Source organism: Patagioenas fasciata, chromosome 1 (assembly GCF_037038585.1).
Source record: "Patagioenas fasciata isolate bPatFas1 chromosome 1, bPatFas1.hap1, whole genome shotgun sequence".
NCBI lineage: Eukaryota > Metazoa > Chordata > Aves > Columbiformes > Columbidae > Patagioenas > Patagioenas fasciata.
Window position 1 is genome coordinate 125,197,241 of NC_092520.1, and position 22,019 is coordinate 125,219,259.

General features: G+C 36.4%; 1 protein-coding gene across 8 annotated transcripts in view; it reads left to right on the forward strand.

Moving 5' to 3' along the window:
* EPHA6 (EPH receptor A6) overlaps positions 1–22,019 on the forward strand; it is a 492,663-nt gene that overhangs the window by 371,355 nt on the left and 99,289 nt on the right. For all 8 annotated transcript variants that reach the window (XM_065853097.2, XM_065853115.2, XM_065853107.2 and 5 more), the window contains 2 exons: positions 1,816–1,941; positions 10,551–10,736. In XM_065853097.2, the coding sequence (XP_065709169.1) occupies positions 1,816–1,941; positions 10,551–10,736 (312 nt within the window). The remainder of the gene's footprint in view (positions 1–1,815; positions 1,942–10,550; positions 10,737–22,019) is intronic.

The following is a 22,019-nucleotide window of genomic DNA, read 5'->3' on the forward strand; positions in this document are numbered from 1 at the left end:
TATTGCCACAGTCATCTCCAAGGAAGCAGACAGAAATTATCAGAGCCTTGTAAATGGATTTGGATATTTTTGTTCCTGTACTGCACCTGCCTCACGGGTTGTTCAAGCTGATCAGAAGAGAATGAAGCAGTACAGTCCTCCAGGACCCATCCTCAGGGAAAAGGATCTCAAAGATTGGACCTATTTCACAAAAGGAATGTTCAGCCATCTGCCTGTAAATAAAAGGAGTGAATTAGAAAGCACTGTTTTCAAAGTAAAGGACAGATTGCCTAAATTGTCCAAGCAGCAGCAAAGGGGAATATAAACTGCTTTGGCAGTAATCACTGTTAGTCTTCAGGATCTGCTTATCCCCGTATCTTTGAGTCCTCACTTGGTGTCTCTGTAGACACCCTTTCAAGTGACCAGCTCAGAGCTCATATTTTCTTTTGTCACTTGCTGCATTTTCCAGATTTACCACCTGTACTTGAAGCATTTCTTAAGAATGGCAGGTAAGTGCAGAGACAGCAAGGAACCTCTTCAGACTAAAACAGTCAAAAGCATTTGGAAAGGAAATGCTTACAATAAGAAAAATCTTACCCAAAATAGCATTTTCCTTAAAACTTAGCTAGGGCTTTTATTTTTTCTTGAGGAGTTTCCAAAAGCTTTATTGTCCTCTTAATTTTCCTGTCTGAAATGCTATACCTCAGGAGTGCTTGCATTCAGGTGGCACAAAGAGAAAACAGCGTAAGAGTTTGACGCTATCTTATCAGTTGAATAGCAAAGACTGAGTTTACTAAATGTCTTTGACTTTTTCTTCCTGTGGGACAGTCTAAACTCTGGGACCTGTTTCAGAGAAACTAGTACCAGTATTTTCTTCATTCTTTACATTAATCCCTTTATTAGTTGTCATTGCAAGCTGAAAGGATGTTTGATGTATCAGTGCACTGCAGCAATCCTGAAGAAGTATCCATGCTTTTGGTCTCCTAGAACATCTCAAGAGATTTGAGCAGAGTCCAGCAGGACCTTGCTCACAGTTTCAGCCAGTACTTTTGAAAGCATTTGTTAGTATTGAGTTGGCAGAGGCTTATCCTCTATCTATGGAGTTATAATCATAGAATCATAGAATCATTCCAGTTGGAAGAGACCCTTTAGATCATAACCATAACCATAACCTAACTCTAGCACTAAACCATGTCCCTAAGAACCTTGTCTAAATGCATTTTGAACATCTCCATGGATGGTGACTCAACCACTGCCCTGTGAGCAGACTCTTCCAGTGCTTGACAACCCTTTCCATGAAGATTTTTTTCCTCATATCCAATCTGAACCTTTCCTGGCACAACCTGAGGCTGTTTCCTCTTGTCCTATCACTTGCTACTTGGGAGAAGAGACTAACACCCTCCATGCTCCGACCTCCTTCCAGGTAGTTGTAGACAGTGATAAGGTCTCCCCTCAGCCTCCTTTTCTCCAGGTTAAACAGCCCCAGTTCTCTCAAGTGCTCTTTAACACCCATGTCTTTAATGTCTCACCTGAAAAAGCCACTTGAATGATGAAAGGAAATGGTAAATCTGTGTCTAGTCAATCTTTGAAAGCCTGGTGCTGCCAGCAAACGGGGACAACTCATGCATTCTGCAGTCGGTTTTTGTGAAATCAGTAGCAAGCATTAGTAATTTGGGGTCATTACTGGGTCCTGGAACTTAAAATGTTGAAGATATAATGTGTTGTTTCCAATTGTTTCAATTGTCTAGTCAACCAAAAAAAAAATTAGAAAACCATATTATTACAGTGCTTGAATGTCAAAGTATGCCTGATTCCTAGTATTCTCTCTTTTTGCAGTACGGTTCCCGGGGATCAAAACATATATTGATCCAGACACGTATGAAGATCCATCTCTTGCTGTCCATGAGTTTGCAAAGGAGATAGATCCTTCAAGAATTCGTATTGAGAGAGTTATTGGGGCAGGTAATAGTACACTCACTTTAAAAAATGTCGGGGCATGGATAGGATGCTTTTCTCAAGCTACCAGGATAATGCAAGTGGTCAAGTGTAGTACAAAATATGGACATATTTCTCTGATAGCACCAGTTCACTCTCAGGTGGGGTGTACATGAGGTACTGTGTTTGTCTAATGTTTTAAATGTGGGTATATTCAAATAAGGAGTGAAGAGGCAGATTGTCCAAAGTGATAGATTTATCCCAAACTTTTTTTAAGGCTTTACGAAATTTTGGAGTAGGGTTGGTTTTTGGATGAGGTTGGTTTTGTTTTCCTTTGTTCCAAATATAATCAAAACACTACGTCACTCAACATTTGCCATAGTGTCTCTGTCACTGAGGGGGAGATTAGATCAGAATCTATTTCTTGGGGGAGATAAGATCAGAGTATAAAAGACTTGGCAAAAAAATATTCTCTAAATATTCTCTAATGGAAAATAAGAGGAGTACAAGCAGGAAAAGGAGAGGCTGGCTTGGGATAGGCTTTCCTGTAGCTGTGTAGAGGAGGGTCATTGGCAGCGAGGGTAAAAAAGAAGCTCTGATGAAAAGGTTTAGATAGTATGAAAGGTGCAGTGGATCTAGGAAGCAGAATGAAAGGGAAAAAAAGCTGCATTTTCTCTTCCTACCTCCTTGTTTGTCTTTGCCCAAGTGCATGGTGGGAACAGAGGAAAATTACATCTGAAAAATTGATTTAGACCCTGTTCTTGCCTACGGGGTGTTTACCTTCAGCTGAGAATATCTCATTTGGACTGTAGGCCATTTCACAGCTAGTTGACAATAAATTGCAGAAACTCATTAATCCTGTATGTATATTGGCGTTTTTTTTTTTTAAGGGAGATAACGTGCCACTTTGTGTTTTCAGGGATCTTACCCTTTGCTTATGTGCTATGTTTATAGACGTGTCTATTCTGTGCACTGTTATCCCCCTGTCTTAGCTTTGGTTTAATTATCAGGTTTTACTACTCAGGAAACTGCTGTGCAAGTGTTGCCACATGTTCACTTCTGGAAAGCCTTTGTCAGATAAAGGCTCATGGCTGCTGTCTGGAGTTCACTGGAGGTCCTGGTGGCAGCTCAGTGGTTCAGAAAACACACCTTTGCAGTTAACACAACAAAAGCGGAATACTTGAAAAGATCAGAGTCTTGTAAAACCATTTCTTGTAACTTGGGTTCTGACTCTCTAGGGCAGATAGTATTTCACTATTGACCAGATCCTGAGATGGCTTGCTTTCTGTTTCACCCTGCTGTAGTTTACTGAGGACTTAAAGAGACAAGGCTAGAAAAGGGCCTTACGAAGTTCCCTAACTAGTGGATCTCAATGCATGGCTTGTGATCAACATGTCATTCAGAAATCCTACCAACATTTCTCACAATTATAACAAATTAAAACAAAAAAACAGACTGACAAGTAGAGTCTGAAGTTCCTGTGGTGCATTACATCCTCTCTGTTGTTACCTGCACACCCCAGTTCCTGGGGAGCATTAATCATTTCTCATCCCCTACAGAAAGTGGGAGAGCTAAGAGTCTGTATCAGAAATGTTGATGAATATAGGAACAGAATCCTGAGTTCTAATTCCAGCACTGGAATTTCATTTTCTGCTGTGAAAGACATTAACGCTCTACCTGTCTTCAGTTAATACAGTATGAATATGTCTCTGTGTGCTTAAGATATTAAGAGTGACTGAGTTTTGTAAATTACTGTTTTAAAAGTACTTGTAATACTGACTGCACGGATGTTTTGGTTTCACCTCACTGTAATTTTATTTCAGTAGCAACAATTAGTACGTTCCATACTCTAATGCCCATCATTGCACTGTTCATTCTTGGCTTTCTTTTGCAATACTTGTTAAGTGTATTATAACATAAAAATGCCTTTTTTTTTTCCCTTTATTTACTTCCACCAACTAAAATGCCATCAAGAAAAAAATAAAATAGTTCGCAGTACAACAGACTGCAAAAATCAGAGGTACATTTTGTGGAAAGGAGTCAGTGGAAAAAAAAAAAATTAGTTTGCTTGTAGTGAGTCTTCAAAGAACTCATGCTACCTGGTATTGTCAGGAAAATTACCATCAGAAGACATGTGTGACACTGTGATCCTTCTTTTTTATCTTTGTTTCATATATCTTAGTCAAGAAAAGTGTCATATCTTTCAGTTGAGATTCCTCATTTAATTATTCGTTTCTACACTGATATCAATGGCAATGTCTCTAGTGTTGCTCAAGTGTGTTTTATGCACTAGAAAATATCGTGCAACTAATATAACAAAAATAAAACCTGGTCTGTTAATGAACAGGGGAGAGAAAGTATCGAACAGAAAGTATGAGAAAAAATTCCGTTTCCCGCTGCAGTCCATATCACCAGAGTACTTTAGAGTTTACCTGATTACTTAAGCTACATAATATGTAGCTGGCACTGTGCACCATTGGAATTATGAGCTTGAGAGAGCCCCTAGAGGACTGACTGCTGCAGAAAACATTCTATCTGATTTCTTTTATTTCTTCCTTTTCTTCAGACATACTATAGATATTGGTGCTGTAGATTATAAACCATATTGAACTACATTCAGGGCTAGTATAACTGCTGATTTCAAAGGAGTTGAATACAACAGACAAGGACTGAGGTTATTGATTTTAGTTTAGATGAAAATTGTGTCCTTATTCTCAACTTAATTGATTTATGAAAATTCTTTACTCAGCTTGTCTCTCCCTTTTCTTGTATGCATAGGAGTGAATCTTTGCCTGCTTTGACATATTTTATTTTTATATTTTTTATCTTCTAAAATTACTTGGGTAATCTGCCATCTTCAAAGATACTTGCCTAGCAGGACTTGCAAACTGGTTTAATGAAATTTAAACCCATTTCCATGCAGACAAGATACAGGTTAAATACCCTGCCTGAGGCACAGAGAGTACAAATTCTCACAGAGTTCTTCAAGAGCTGCTAGGGGACGTAACATATTATAAATCACTGAAGTCCTAAAGCCTTTCTTTATGCCTGTCTGATTTTGTATTAAACTCTGCAAATTGTTATAAAATGGATTTCTTAAGATAATAATTTTAGAAGCTGTTTGTAATTGTCACCTAAGTAAATAAAAAACCAAAATATTTTACAAAATGTAAGAAGTGAATTAATAGATGCATTTTGTAAATTTGCTGTGCTCGAGCATTTTATTTTGATCAATTATTTTCATTTTTAATATCTTTAATTTTTCAAAAGAAAAAATATTTGTATTCAAGAACTGAAAGTTTTAGTTTTGAAAATCTCAAAGTGAAACATTACGAATGTTTGAAACTTTCTTCCTAGCATTTCTGTTCAATAAATTTTTGAAAACAATCTTTTCCTGAAAGCAGGTTCAAATTTACTTTTGCAGTGAAAATTGTCATGTCCAAAAGCTCTTGACAATTCACTAGTTGCAGTGCAGATGGCTTTGACACTCAAGGGAAGTATTTTTTCTAGCTTCTTTTTTCAGCTTGCCCAACTGTGTACTCAAGTTATCTTTTGAAGTATTTGGTAATTATAATCTTGGATAAAGTCAGTTGGAAATGTACATCATATTATTTGCTGCTGAGTAATCTCTTGCATCTATCTGAGGATGATACCATCAAATCAGAAATAGTATTTTCAACTAAAACTGCTGATAATCTAATTTCTGATTACAGCATCACTGAAAGTTAAAATCTTCTAACCACTCCACTTAACACATCCACTATAGATGTGAAAAACAAAGGCTTTGTATTAATTATTTTTGTCCTGTGTTTCAGTCTCTGCTTAGAAATGCAAAATCTAAGAGCTACTGCATGTATTTTCCTCTCACCCTCTGTTGTACAGGTACATCTGAACGCTGCACAAGACATTGGGATTTCTCTGCAATCATTTATTAGCCATGTTATGCTGACAATTCAGTCTGTTCCTTTGGTGCTAAGCACCAGTAACATAGGGGTAGTACTATGTGACATTAAAAGAAGAGCAAGTATCTAAAATTGTTGCTTACGCACTGACTGCTCCACATAATGATGTTTGCCCATCAGATGCTAAAAATAAGTTCAGAGAAGGTAGGAAAAGATGGTCAACTTGACAACGTAGCAAGATCTTCAAGCAGTAACAGCGGTTTGGAAACTAGCCTTTAGTAGCTGTGAAGATCAAGATAACACTTGGCCTGAGACAGTCAAAGGCATCATAGCCAAAATAAAAAGAGAATGTCTGTGCATTCAGTTGTAGATTTAATAAACATTCCTTTTGCAAGTTCATATCATTAGGCAGATAATAATAATAACAAATGCAAAGCAGCAACAATTTAAGAAAGGATGCTGAGCTCATGAGATTGCTTTGAGAGAAAATGAATTACTGGAATCTCTCATCAGAATCCTTTTTCAAGTCCTCCTAGTGGACATTTACTGACGTGGTGGTTTTGAAAGCAGCCACTATATTATACGGAGCCAGTTAATTAAAACTTTGATCTCAGCTCTCCCAGTCATCGCCTCTGGCATGCTTTTGGTGTTTCAGTACATCTGCAAACTCTCTGAATTACTATCCTTCCTTCTGGTGCTTTGGTGCAAATAAAGCAACTAAAATACAGACTTTGCAAAGTCCTTTCTAAATTATTCATGCTTTACTTACTCCATGTGTAGATGCAAGAAATCTGCATATCTGAACATAAATCCAGATCCAAGGTGAGTGGCTTCCCATCATCTGGTTCATCTGAAAAAGTACTGTTTTGTAGACCTTTTGATTGAATGAAATATTATCCAGGTTAATAGCTGTTAATGGTCTCTTAATCTTTGAATAACTTCTGATATCTTGGTTCAAACTGGAGGGTAAAGGCAGTAGGGGAAACAGTTTAGAACCAAAATGGAAATCGTAGCTTGATCACATGTCCATAATAGCAAGCAGAAGGCAAAAGAGGACTTACTTGTAAGTGCTTAGCTTATGTTTCTCATGATAACATGAATGAAATAAACAGGTATTAGTAAAGTTCCCGTTGCAGCAATAGTTATTGTTTAAATGGTGGTTAAATTGATTAATCCAATCCCTTTTATTTTATCCAGTTCTTACAACAAAGTTTTACTGTTGTTTAATTTGATATTTTATATTATTGGTTTCAAAACTCTTGGTCAAGTGTTTTTTAATCACTTTTATTCCATGAGATCTCACATTGGTTCATTGTAAAGATCAATGGGTACGTTTTTGCCAGTTCCCACAACATGCCATCTATTCATTGCTGTAGATTATTTTCAGATGATCCCTTTCAGCCACTCTTCATATTGAGTTTGCTGCACCTGCTGACATGGTATATTGTTTGATTTTGTCCTGTCCATGAGACTTTTTTCTGCTCCATCACTTCTTGCTCTTTGGTTTAAGGCTTCATTGCCTCTTCATGGAAGGAATTCCCAGATGTCCTTTGTCAAATCTGTCTTAGAAGTTACAATTATCCTCTTATTTTCTTTGTTAAAATGTTGACACTCAGGGAAGAGGCCAAGTCTCCAATTTTGCACTGAGTACGCTGTATTCTTTTTATAATCTAAATCTTCTGCCAGTTCTCCCAAAGGTCAAATGACTAAAACTGGGAAAAAATAGTTGAACTGTATTTGGTGCTGTGACATTTCAGTTGCATCAACAGCAACTGTCTGTGTTGTAAGACGTTTGTTTTGATCCCATGTTGTAATACCAGACTGCATATCAAACTTCTAAGTGACTGTTCTGTTTCATTTTAAATAACACGTATGTTATGACTGAATGAGAAAAGCAATGTGTGGTTCGCACAGGGTTAGTTCCTAGACTGCTCAATTAGCTTTTGTATCGCATACAGTAAGATGTGGGGTTTATGTGATTAAACCAAGGATTATTTACATTTTATGTAACTGGACAGACAATGAACTCTCTTTTTCTCTAGTTATCACCAGCTTTTTCCCTGGAGCAAAGAAAGATGTCAACTTCATTGACATCTGGCTGTTAGCTTCTACTTATTACACATGCAGTCATGAACCTTTACTGCTGTGGGGTCAACATTTGTCTTGTTTATCTTCAAACTTGAGCAATAAAACTTAGATTCTTATATTTTAAAAAACCCTTTTCTTGAATACATTCCCCTTTGACTTCAAAAGCATTGAAAATTCTTGATCTGAACACAAGTGTAGAAAAATACTCTGGGATGAAATCTCATCAGACTCTTTCTCAGTGTAAATAGTTGAATGCTTCGTATGCTTGATCTCTGTCTAGTTTAAACTAAAACTAGAAGTTATTACACATACCTTAGGTTTCTAAATGTAGCAACTGTCTGTTCTGTGAACTGATGATCACTTACTGTCTGTTTGACATCACGTCACAAAAAATTGTGGTTAGTCTTTATGTTCACCAGTTTGTCAATCCCAGTACCCAAGGGGAAAGAAATTTCTTTCTACCTGTACAAACCATGAATCAAAAAAAAAAAAGGAGAGGGGGGGGAAAGAAACAGGTCAGGGAAAAGACACGATGTTGTACAGATAATAAATCTTGGGATTTTAAGTCCTTCATTTGCCTCCTTCTGTTTAATCCATTTTAAAACACTTGGTGAACAGTCCTTTACAGACCCTGAGGTACTAATGCCGTTATTTATGAAATTCTCAAATGGTAGTACTCTTGTATAATCCTATAATAGCAAAATGATTTATTCTATAACCTATGCGTTCCAAATTATTCTCAAAATGAGATTTTGCAGTTCTGCAGATATATTGATTATGAAATATCTTTTTAAAACTCAACATTAAGGGTCTAGCATTTTTGCTTTTTTGATGTTTCTTCAAAAGAAAGGAATTGGACATTTTTCTCATTTTAGGCATTTAAGTTTGAAAAGCCAGTCAGATGCAATAAGGTCATGACTTTAGAGATACATTCAAGCACTTCTGGATGTATCACAGAATAGAAGATTGATATACCATGTTTCCTCCAAAACACTCAGGCTTCATGACTTTGTTTTATGGTAGGCCTTTAAAAGTCCAAACTAGCTACTTTTTCAGGGGCAGTAGTCAGACAAACAAACTTTTAAGGAGAACGTTTTTTAAGAGCTAGAGGGGCAAAATCGTATAGGAAAATTCCTACCCAACTTCACCTTTTGTCAAAATTCCCAGAGCATTAGTCTGATGACATATTTTCACACATATGCATATATCTTTTGGGAAGCACTTGCTTTCATTTATTTTTAAAAATGGAGTAGAAATAAAACAAATGGGTGGTGGTTTTTTTGTAGAAGTAAAACCTAGGACACTTGGCTTTGGTAGCTGTTTAAGAAGCTGCTAATTTATTCAGGGGTTATGTTCAGCATCTGTTAATTGTACTCTTAGAGTAGAGGATGTCTCTGTTTTGAAATGAAAGACAAGCTATGAAATTGGCTTTTTAATCCCTCCACTCTTCCTGGATCTTATTGGCTAATAAAACCTTGGTTTGTTTTAGTGGAAGCAACTGATTCTAATAAAATAAAAGCTGTATGACAATATCCAATGTAATCCTATAAAATAAGGGAGTGATAATTTTCTGAAGTGAAGCTTCTACCTTTAAGGCCTCTCCTAGATTCAGTTCATATCTGAAGACACCCTGTTACAGGTTCGAGCTCTCTTATTTTGTTTTCTTTTGTTCTGCCCTTAAAGTTTAAGGAAAACCAATTCAAACAGCAGTCAATGGAGCGGGTAAGAACTTATATCCTCTAAAGATCTAAGGGAAGCTATGATTTTCATATAAACTTAATTAGTAAATGTGTAAAGGGAATGTAAAGAGACATCCATTCTTCAAAGGCACTTAAATACCCAGGAAAATATCATGTGAAGCAAGCTTTGAGATTCCTCTTGTTAACTCAGCTCAGTCCTGATTTGCTGAAACTGTTAGCCTTTGAAGAGTGAAATATGTAATTAATGTCAAGTAGGTGTGTGAGCCCATGTAAGTAAATCATGTGCAAGTGCTTTTCTGGGACATGATAACCTTGAGTACATTTTAAACGCTTTCTGCAATTGGAGGATAGTCAGATATTCTGATATTCTCACAGCATTTCTTTTCATACAGGTCGTAGTGGATGACACCCCATAGATAGATGTTGCTATAAATAGATATTTTAGGTATTTTGTCATCATTAGAACAAAAATCTAAGTGTCATTACATTCCTTCCTCATAGCATGCTCAGTTATTTCACAAACATTGATGTAGGAGTTCAAAGTGTTAGTAAAGCAAGATGAACCAGACTGTGGAGGGCAGATGGTTTGGCAGTTGCAATGAAAGTACAAGTCCCCATGATGTCGTGGTGTGGCACAAAGGAAAGATAATTATTTGTTGTGAAGTAATGCTGAATATTTTGCTTTTCTGGGATGTGATGAAACTCAATAACTTGAATATGCCATCTGTTATTTCTCTTCCCACTTCTACAGGATGTGTGAGTTTCTTGAATAGTTTTGTGTTTGTTTCATTGATGACAAGTAACTCTGAACTATTAAAAAAGTCAGGTTTTAAGACAGCTATTGAAGGTTATTTTAAAAAATAAGGCATTTAAGTTCAGCAATACAAACTGTACTATAGTCCTTCAGTCACTGTGAATGATCTATCACGTATTTTATCTGTTTAAGGTGAGTTTGGAGAAGTATGCAGTGGACGTCTTAAGACACCAGGAAAAAGGGAGATACCTGTTGCAATTAAAACTCTGAAAGGCGGCTATGTGGACAGGCAGAGAAGAGATTTCCTGAGAGAGGCTAGCATCATGGGACAATTTGATCACCCAAATATAATTCGCCTTGAAGGAGTTGTTACAAAAAGTAAGTTACTATTAATAGCTGTTTGTTGTTTTTCCCATTCTGTGTCATTTAGTATCAAAAATAAGCATTACTTCCATGTTTAAAATGGATTGCAATTCTCAGAAATTATCCAAATCATAAAATGCAGCAGAAACTGTAGAGTTTGGGACCATAATAGGAAATGCACAGCCTATACATTTTCCATTAGAAATATTTAATGTTTATTTTTAAACTAAAAATCCTCCTCATTCAAATAAAGTCTTTATACATTCTTATGAAATAGGCCTGTACAGTTGGCTTATAGGCAAGCAGAATACAGTAGAGAAAATCATAAATGTAACTGAGTTTACAATCAAGACAAATCATCATGTAAAGCAGCAGTTATAAGTCTTCCCACAAGCACTCTTTGTTTGGTTGTGGTTTACTATTTTGGTACCAGAAGAGATCAGTTTCCTATTTTAGAGAAATAAAATGTAAACTCTTGTAACCTTATTGTACACTTGGAAATTACTCACTAAAATTCCAGAATAATCTGTGAAATGTCTTACTCTTTATACATGTTGCAGCTACAAAGAGATATCCCTTGCCTCTGAAATCTGGCATTTTTAGCAGGGTTATGGGCTTTTCTGAAATGCTCAAATATCTAGTTATCATTTGATTATTAAGTAAAAGTCTTATTTACATGCATGTAATTTCTTTAATGTCAGCATTTTGCAGTAACGAATTAAAAAACTGATGAGATATGCCCTTCTCAAAACTAATCGTTGCCTCAACTAAGCCATGTTGTTTGCTTATTTGCAGTACTTATGTTTTTCTTTTACAGATCAATTATTGTCTGTATAAAACAATTATCTCTTACCATCACAATAAACACAATACATATGTTATAAGTATTTCCTGGTTTTACCTTGTTAGAATATTAAAAGCTAAGTTTTTAAAACAGTGTACTGGAATGAAGAGGGAAGTATAGTGCCTGAGCTCATGTCATTGGAATGGAATTTCAATAGGTTTATGGGATGACTATTCAAATCTGTCTCTATGTGGTTCTAAATTAAGATTAAGAGTATTTTTTTTCTTCACACAGTATTGCACAGATGAATTCATTATTATTTAGGAAAATTTGTTTACTAAACTAACAAAATCCATTACATTGTGGACTTCTGGAAAGATATGACATAGCCTCCTCCATTACTCCCTCACCAGTAACTGTTCTGCTTACAACAAACAAGAACACAAGTTAATACTGGCTGAGCAGTATTGGACATCTTTGTCAAGAGATGTAAATATGTAGGGACTTAATTGAATTTCTCTCCTTGCTTTATAATGGGCAGTATAGCAGCAATTAAATTCCACCAGCCTTCACCAGCATGGGCAGTTTATGAACCAGTATCACCGGTATGGCTAGGATTCACGTGGTGGATCTAGTAGCGTATGTCTCATTTCTGAAAAGGCTAATGACTGTGATTTATGAACATTGTTTAAATCCACTTAGATGGTGCACACAGAGTACAGTATAATGCATTTGGCAATGGCATGATTGTTTAATCTTTGCCACATTTATAAATTTTCTTTCTGTAATGTCTCGTCATCAGTCTAGAGAGAAATTAAGATTGCATTAAGAAAAGAGAAACAAACAAATAAATCACTGCTCCAACATTAGAGTCTTTTTTCCTGTTCTACAGGAAAAGTGATTATAGACAACTGTAAGTCAAGAAATCATAATTAGCAGTTCTGCTTTTCTTTAAAAAGTCAACAAACTTTGGTATTGTTTTTGCAATGTTTGCTTAGAAGTAATATAAAAATAGTAAGTGTTACTGTTGTAGTCATACCGCCCTATAAAAATATACATCTCAGATATAAAATACATAGAGAAAGTTTGAAAGAAAATATTTTGGGGTCAGGAAGGTTTAAAAAATAAAACAATTATAGATCAATAATTATAGAATGAAAAAATACATCAGTTGTCAACAAACTTCACTCTGCGGCATGGAACGTGCAAGTTACATGAAGTGTAAAGAACAAAGTCTTGCAGTACTGCTGTACTGCAGTTATAAAGTAGGAGGCAGTCTGAGCAATGGACACGTACACTGTGCTATGCTTCTGTTTTGCCAGTGTATCCTAAAACTAGGATTGTACAAGCCAATGCAGGAGAGAAATTTCCTATAAGTAAAAGATGTGCTGTAAAAGTGAGACAGAACCTTGTCTAGCCAAATTATTTATGCAATGATAGCATGATTAAAAGGTGTTTTGTGTTAAAACTTAGGTTAATAACAGCAGAAACTATTTATCTGAGGTACATTATGGTTCCACTAACCTATAAAGGCATATTGCGTGCACTAAAATTGATTAATAGATGTGTAATGCTGTTCTTAGCACATGGTTTCGTCTTCGTAACAATTAGTCATTGACTTCTAGCAGTTGCTGATATATATTGCATCAGTTTTTAAGCAGTACCTTCCACTACAGTATCATTGACTATTGAACAAAAAAAGAAAAAGGATTTGATTGTAATAAGCAGAAGTGCTCTACCGAGTCAATAGCTATTGACTGTGGCAATAACAAATTCGCCTGTTCATTGCAAATGAGAGCTTTTATCTGGTGCTACCAACTAAGCAGATGTTAACTTTTAAATGATACTGTTTCCGAAATTGCTATGGAATATGTACTGTACAGGATGAAAAAATGCTAAACTAAGCCTGCGCAAAAGTAGGTCTGAAACAGAGTTTTAACCCCCTTTTCTCATTGCTTCATTTCTTACTTGTCCTAACTGTGATCCCTAATCACAGAAAGCAGTGGGCAGAACAGTTGCTGTCATACACGCTTTCTGTGAGCAGAGAGTTCATTTCAAGGGCAATTGCCGGGCCAAGGCAAATACACCATAGCACAGAATCTGGATCTGGTTGTTCGCTTATATTGCTAATCAGAAGTCACAAGGGAAACTTTATTCCTGTTTGGTTTGTTTTAGCAACACCATTCCTTGCATGGTTTGCCGTAAAAGGCTGCTAATTGCATAGCAAATTTATGAGAGATGCTTGGGTACTTGATATAAACATCTGTGTTTCCCATTTAAGTCATATTAGCACAGTGATAATTTTGGGACTTCTTCTGGGGTGTGCCAGGGCATCCTCAACTGAGTTGTTTGTCATTATCCAAGCTGCTGCTATTTCATAAACAGGTATAAGAAAAATAAAACTTCTTTCTCCAGCGCAAACTTACGTAACTAACGTAGAGATCTGTGGTATATAGAAGATGCATCTTCCACTTCTACATCATGTCGAAGTCTGTGCTGAAGACTTTCCATGGAAGTCTGTAAAGTAAATTAAAGCTATGCTTACAGCAAACACCTGCCAACATAACTATATCTACAAGAGACATAAAACGGTGGTCTCTGACTCTTGTAACTGTACTGGAAGAAATCATTGGTGTTACACTAGCCAAGTTGGAATCTATAGTTTGTTTAGAGTAATGGTATCATACACAATAGTTTAAAACACAGCTTTGTCAGTACTCTGTAATACTGTGTCAATACAAGTTATCAATGCATGCAAAGGCTTTATTGCAGCCGTAATATTAATTTTGTTCCCCTCCCCCTCAGACTTTACCCTAAATAATTTTCAGTTGTTAAAATTAATTTCTAAGGATTTGATTTCCTTCTGTGAACTTTGACTACTGGAGCATTTGCACTTGTCACATGTACAAGAGGAATCTTTTTAAGGCATTCATTTTCCTTATCAATATTATGTATATTGTTGTTCTCCAGAATAATTTTCAAATTAATATCCTCACAGATGGAGGACAAATGAAGACAGCACTTAGATTTTTGGGTCCATGTAAGCTCACATCAGCATAACATGAAGTCTCAGTTTGCTTTAGTGATTTTCAAATTGTGAATTCCATCCCAGTTCTGAAATCTTTAGTCAGTCATCTGGCAGACTGAATTCAAAGTTTTAATCATTGAGTTTCTTTTTAAATGACTGCATAGAACCTGTTAACCCGTTCAGTGCAAGAAGAATCATATCTGACCCATTTGTTTTTTGTTTTTTTTTTTTTTTTTGGACAAGACATTGTCTTCTAGGCCTTTGAGCCCTTAGTGTCATGAATCTAATTTTGCCCTTTCCTCCAACATGTTAATGGGTGGTGTCTGATAAATGGAATTCAGAATTCATTTTGAAAGGTGACATATTTTGCAAAAGGCTTGAGCAAATTTTGTGGCAGTGTTTGTAACTTTCTTACCTTGGTCATGGATGGCAAAATCGTACTCCCAAGAAACGTGATTGTGCGAAGTTTACATGTTGACCTTTTAAGAGTTGTGACTGTTTCAAGTAGGCTACACTGTGATAGCTTATACATCAAAAAAATATGACCTACATTACAGTATTTATAATTAATTTCTGAAAAGTAGAACCTTTAGGGTCAACACAAAACATGCAAAGTTAGTAATTCCATGTTAGCACTATAATGTTGTTTATAACCTACAGTGTAACCAGTTTCAAATCTTGACATTTACGTCTGTTAGTAATGTCAGTACATCACTGAGACATCATTGACAACCAGTGATAAGACAAGTGGCAACTGGAACATAGGTGGTTCCACTTAAATATGAGAAGGAACAACTTCTCAGTGAGGATGACAGAGCACTGGAACAGGCTGCCCAGGGAGGTTGTGGAGTCTCCTTCTCTGGAGACATTCAAACCCCGCCTGAATGCCTTCCTGTGTAACCTCATCTAGGTGTTCCTGCTCCGGCAGGGGGATTAGACTAGATGATCTTTTGAGGTCCCTTCCAATCCCTAACATTCTGTGATTCTGTGATCTCCAGGGACAGATGTACTTATTGAGGGCCAAAATGGCTTCAGACCCACCCCATACACTGGCAGACACTTGCACCTGCCTTATGTAACACAAATGCACAGCGGGATTTGAAGACATTACTCATCCCTGAATATCTTCTGCTTATAGATAATCCACTGTGACATAGAGTGGTGGTGAGACTGTATGTGTGTCATATTAGCCTGTGGGCTTTACATGGCATTAGATATAAAGCTGAATTTTCTGATGAAACATATGATAGCTGTGCCCATAAAATACACAAAACAGCAGAATTTCAGTTGTGTTACAAGTCGTTCAGTAAGTGGAGCTGTAAATTTGAATTTGGCTTACTACCTTTGTTTTCCTTTGTATCCTGCTTCATAGATTAATATCACAAGACATTACTGAATTCAGTGTTGCTGTAGCCAGCAAATTAATGCAAAAACCACGACCACCACCCATACTATGAACCAGATTTACTAGTTCAATTTATTAAAATATCATCCAAAATAAAGAGTTGAAAGACTGCTGCAACACAAGGAAAACTAAGTATCTGCAGTCTTCTTGCAAAATAGGTTACCCTTCATGAACCTATGTTCCAGGAATGTAATTAATCTTGATGGTACTGAGTTATTTTTATGGCTACATGCATGCATGCGTGTGGATATTTCAAATATCACAAACAAACTACTATGCATTCTGTTTGTTACAGATTGCTGGCAAAAATTAAGAATACACAATAGTTGTTTGTTCTGAATGACACATACTTAAAACAAATCAGATTTTATTCTCTAAAAACAAAATTTTTCTTTCATTCATTACATTCTGAGATTTTTTTTTTTTTTTTTCAAAAATCAAGGGGCCATTATGGTTTCCTGCAGTTCAAATTAGTTACATTTCTGTGTTCTGCTTTTCTGTTTTGCAAGCTATACATGGTAAGAGCCAATTCTACTGTAACATCTTTCACAGGACCGTAAGCAATGAAGAAATACCATTTGATCAAACAGTCGAACAGCTAATATTTGTTAGCAGCGGCTCCATCTGACCATGATACAGTATCTAACATAACTAAACTAAACTAATTCTACTTTTATAGGTTACATCTGAGAAACGAGATCTTTTACCTTCAGATGTCTGTATTCGGACACGTAGTACCTGACTTTCAAAGATATTTAGGTGCTTTGATGTGAGATATGGTTCTAGTAGAAAAATAGGTGACAGAAATCATTCCTACAAACAGACATAAAAAGATAAAGTCCTGTAGATAAGAAACGGCCAAATATTTTTTTTCGTTTTTAAGGAAAAGCATGGTCATCAATTTGCATAATTGCAAAACTATTAACTGCAAGTGATTGCGTTTCCATATATCTTCTGAATAAAGTACGCAATTTCTTCTTCCAGCATGAAAGTGGAGAAGAATACGGTACAATAAGTTAAAGGGCAAGATAGTTACGGTGTGTAGGTCAGGAGCGTCGAATTCATTTTCAGCAGGGGCCACATCAGCCTCTCAGTTGCTTTCAAAGGGGCCAGTGTGATTTTAGGATTGTATAAATGCAACTACTCCTACATTTATACAGTCCTAAAATTAGATTTGGCCCTTTGAAGGCAATCACCAGGTTGATGTGCCCCCCGCTGAAAATGAGTTTGACACCTCTGATGTACATGATGTATGAAGGGTGGGGGCTTTTTTTAACAACTGTAACCAAAAAATTTAATTAATAACAGGGGGAGACAAGATCACACTGTGCTGATGGGTTTGCTGCAACAACATGGCTGATTCATTGCCTGTTTCGGAAAACCATATAAGCAATGAGGAGAACGATTATAAATGAGAATTGCAATTGCAATTGGCGGTTAAAGGAGTGAAGGGGTTAAAGAGTGTATATAAAGCAATGCATAATCCTGATTCACAAGCCATGTTTGGTTAATTTGTTTTGGTAACTCTACATTAATTTCTTATTCTTTCTAGAGACAATAACACGCTAGTAAATAAATAACACGCTAGTAAATATGTGACAGAGTATTGGTAAAGGCCCATTGCAACTTTGTTATTGCTAAATCTTGTCTGAGAAGTGAGATGTTCTTGCTGAAATTAATACCAGGACATGTTGAGTTTGAGAAAAATTGATAGTGATAGCTAAGGGTTCTGGTGTATTTTAGAGCCCAGCAAAGTCAGATTATATCAGAAACATTATTTGGTAAGCTTCAACCTAATTGTAAAATATTACAATATGCCCAAAACTGAAACAGGGTTGTGTCCTTTTAAAAGCCAAATTCAATAACATTTGTACTATTTTTCAACAACAAATCATTCTTTTGTAATTCACAGTATTGGTCCGTGAAGGACACTGACAGGTCGTCTTGTCCAGCTTTCTGCCCCAAGGCAGAATCAATTATATTTAAACTAGTCTGGATAGATGGTTGCCTATCTTATTCTGAGAAATTTCTGCTGGTAAAGATTCCACAGCCTCCCTGGGCAATCTGTTGAATGTTTAACTTAACCTTTTTTTTATGTTAAATTGAATTTTTTTTTTTTTTTTGCTGCACCTTAAAGCCATTAACTCTTTTCCTGTCTGTGCTGGAAGAGCTCTTTGCAGCATTATTTTACATTTGTAGACCATTTTAATGCCTCTACTGTCTTCAGTAAATGACCCAGGTTCTGTCAAGTCTTTCTTCATAGTATATGTTTGCTAGAACTGTGGTCATTCTTAATGCTTTCCTTTGGACTCTTTCCAGACAATTAATATATTTTTAAAGTATGGCTTTCAAGAGTGGATGCAGTGGATGATGAGCCTTACCTTCCACTAGCAAACAGGAAATAATTGTTTTAAATGTAAACTCTGTTACTCATATTTAAATATGTGTGGTTTTCAATAGCAACCATTGTTAGGATTTATTTTTATTTATTATTACCTATAGATCCTTCTCTGTGAAACGTTTGGCTGTCCAGTCTTTCCTCCAGGACGTATTCATGTGGTTGTTTACTGGCACCTCCATTGACCTGCTTTGTCTTCCAGAATTTTGTTCTATCTTTTCTCACACGTTTCCCTGGCATGCTAAGTCGATTTGCCTTCTGAACCTTATCTCCACAAGCTCCTTCCATTTTGCTGTCTTTTCTCAGATTTAGAAACGCTTAGTTCCTGCATCATGTTCGTTAAGGAGAAAACAGAACAGTAGCAAAACCTTGGACCATACTATTTGTATCTTTCCAATGAACCACTGAGGACAGTTCCCCGGCTGTTTCTACCCTGACTGTGCAGTACTTTCATCTGAATAGGAAACAATGGTGCACACTCTTGACTGTGACCCATCTGGGATACACATATATGACATTACTGTCACTCTTCTATCTGTGAGAACTGCTTATCGTGGGCAGAAATTAGGCTGGTGTGGTATTTGCTCTTGAGAAATGTGTGCAGGTTGTCACATACCACTTTGCCATCCTGTATTTGTAAATGTTTTAATTATTATTTCTGGTTCTAAGGAATGGAGTTAGTCTGATTGAGTCCTCTTTCCTTTTTAATCCACTGTGCTGTGGTAAACTTCATGAGGCATAACTCAATCAAGTAAAACTGAAACTGATTTAAGTCTTGATACCTACAACTCTTATAACTTTTTGTTATTCTAAAAACATATGCAGACCAGCAGCAAAAGAAGGAACTGCAAATCAAATTGTCATTACCACATGCAAAAGTTGTGTGTTCTATCTTTTCAGTTAATTCCATCTACAGGATACAGACAGGTGTTTATTATATGTTTCAGGGATCATCATGACTGTCATATGCAGGCATACACATCTACCTGTATTACATCTAGCACATATCTGCCAAACTTCAAATCACGAGAATGTTTACATCATCTGAAAGTAGGAAATGAAAGTCCTTATTTACACCTTATGAGCTCAATTGTGATACTCTAGCCTGGGGAAATTTGAGGGAAGTACTAAAGAAAAAGAGCTAAATCACATCGCTTGTATGGATTGTGATGTAATGCAGTCAGGATTGATGGCTCATTGCCTTCAAGTACTTTGCTTACTACCTTTCTTTCTTTTGTGCTGCCATTAGTCTCTTAGTTTCCAGTTGCAGTTCTTGTATTACCAGTCACCTAAAGAATGAAAGACTGGCAATAAAGCTACTGTAGGCTGCAGTGAAATAAGAACTTGTACCAGGAAGGTTGTCATAGTTAGGGGAATATATTTCTATATTTTCATGGATTACAACTTGAAAATAAGCTAAGAGATGTGTTTTGCTTAGGGTAGAAGCCATATGATACCAGGTTTTTCCTGTTTCATGATCTTTTGAGTTAAGATGTTACACTAAGACTGCACTTTTATGGGAGAAATCTAGATTAGATATCAAAATAATAGAGATAATATGATGTTTCTGTCCTATGGTAGATGTTTGGTCTAGATTCATGTCTGATACCAAGGAACACAGCTTCTCCTTGAGGTCAAAAGATGAAAGATGGGAGACATAGTAATGGTGACTGCTAAATCCCTATTATTACTTTTTTATTATTTTGTTAAGAGAAACGGCTGCCATTCTCACTGGCTTGACTAAACTCAAACTTACATGCGTGCATCAAACTAATAATACATCCCTGGTGCTTTCAATTTGACACAAAGTTAATCTCAGTGTATTACTTTAATGTTACCTAGAATTTCCTTGTGGGTGAAGAGTTCCTGTTCACCCTCACAGTTTGCGTTTCTCTCATTCTTGGGATAAGCCTACTGCTTTACATATAGGAAGAGGTTATTGTGGGGACTTACAAAGTCATTTATCATAGAATCATTTAGGTAGGAAAAGACCTTTAAAATCATCAAGGCCAACATCAGTAATTAGTTTAAGGGAGAATGCCAGCAATGTGGTCCAGGTTAATATGTAAGGACAAGGTATAGTCCGTAGATTTACCTGAACTAGAGTAAGAAAGAGCCTTGTGATCAGTCTTCTGTCACCCCAAAATAGGGAGACCATCAGCCCTAGGGAACTGCTAGTTCATCAGGTAGTTATGGTAGTGGTTGTCCAGATATCACCCATGGTCTCTTGTATAAATCTCTGCCTCAAGAGTTTGTCTTTACTACAGCTTAACAGGTCATACCTAAATTTCTAATGGAAGACAACAAGTGTGAGATATCTTTAATGGCAGATTCATATGAAGAAGAAGAATTAAAGTATGGATTGGCAATTTCCTCATATAAAAGATCTGATATTGTATTTTATGGAAACATGAGAGTTGGAAATGAGGGAAATAAACCTTTGGTTATTTACATCATCATCTTTCTAATGCAATGATTGTTATAAACAACTGCACTTGTAATGCTTTGGATGGGACAGAAAGAGAACAGAAGACATAGGAAAGGAACTTCTTGAGAAGGAGGTAATACCAGTTTATCTTAGCAAACTGCAGATAGGTTTCTGTGAGTAAGATACATCCTCCTCACACAGGAATCAAAGCACTTGCATGGAATATTGCAAGTTGGGCCATGTTTCCCATGTGCAGATTAATTTTCCAGTGTACAGAAATAAAAGCAGCTGAAAGTGATAGTTTTCCGTAATTAGCAAGAAATCTTTGAAATCTGGAAGTGGAACAATCATATAATGCAATGAAAATCTGTTCAGACTTGTCTGAGTTATGATCTGTTGAAAAGTGCCATGTGTTTTCTGTGTTCTGCTCTGGAGAACAAGTGAGAACTTTAATGACAGAGGTTTGCAGTGAACACACACTCACACATTTCGCTTCCTGATCTCACTCAGCCTTGCAGCTCCAACCAAGGCAGATAAATTATTTCTGTATCCACCATTCTTCTAGCACTGTCATCAACATTCACAGAATATATTGCTATCATTTTGATAGAGTTTTCATTTATAAACTGTTTATTGAGAATCTATTAACTCAGCCCATCGTTATGTTTTTTCTGTATTCCTGACCTCCAAATTCCTTTCTTTACTTCCTCCCTACTGTGAGTCTTGCTGTATCCTTTTCACAGAGTATAATTATCTTTCTGATTCTTGATACGTACATTGTTCAGGTTCTGGTTGAATCAATAATGTAGATGCAAACTGTCTGGGATCCATTCCAGACTCTTGAAGTTTTGGTTGGAAATACAGTTTGTAAAAAATACCACTTCTTAAATCTTACATTTCTTCACAGATAAACATAACTTTGGCACTGCTTATAAATCAGGAGTAGATGATAAACTGTTAAGAGGGATAACTGTTAAGGGGGACACAATTGAAAGAGAAGAATGTTTAAAAAGAAAAAAAAAAAATAGACACTATAGTTAGATGGTGTGAGTTTATAGAGCTGCTGTGGTTTAATGCCAATGAGTAACTAGGACCATGCAGCTGCTTGCTCACCCCCCACCACCCAAGTAGGATGGGGAAGAGAATTGAAATGGAGGAGTGAAACTCGTGGCTTGAGATAAGAACATCTTAATAGGACAGCAAAAGAAGAGGAAAAGCCCCACATACAGAACAAGTGATGCACAGTGCAATTGCT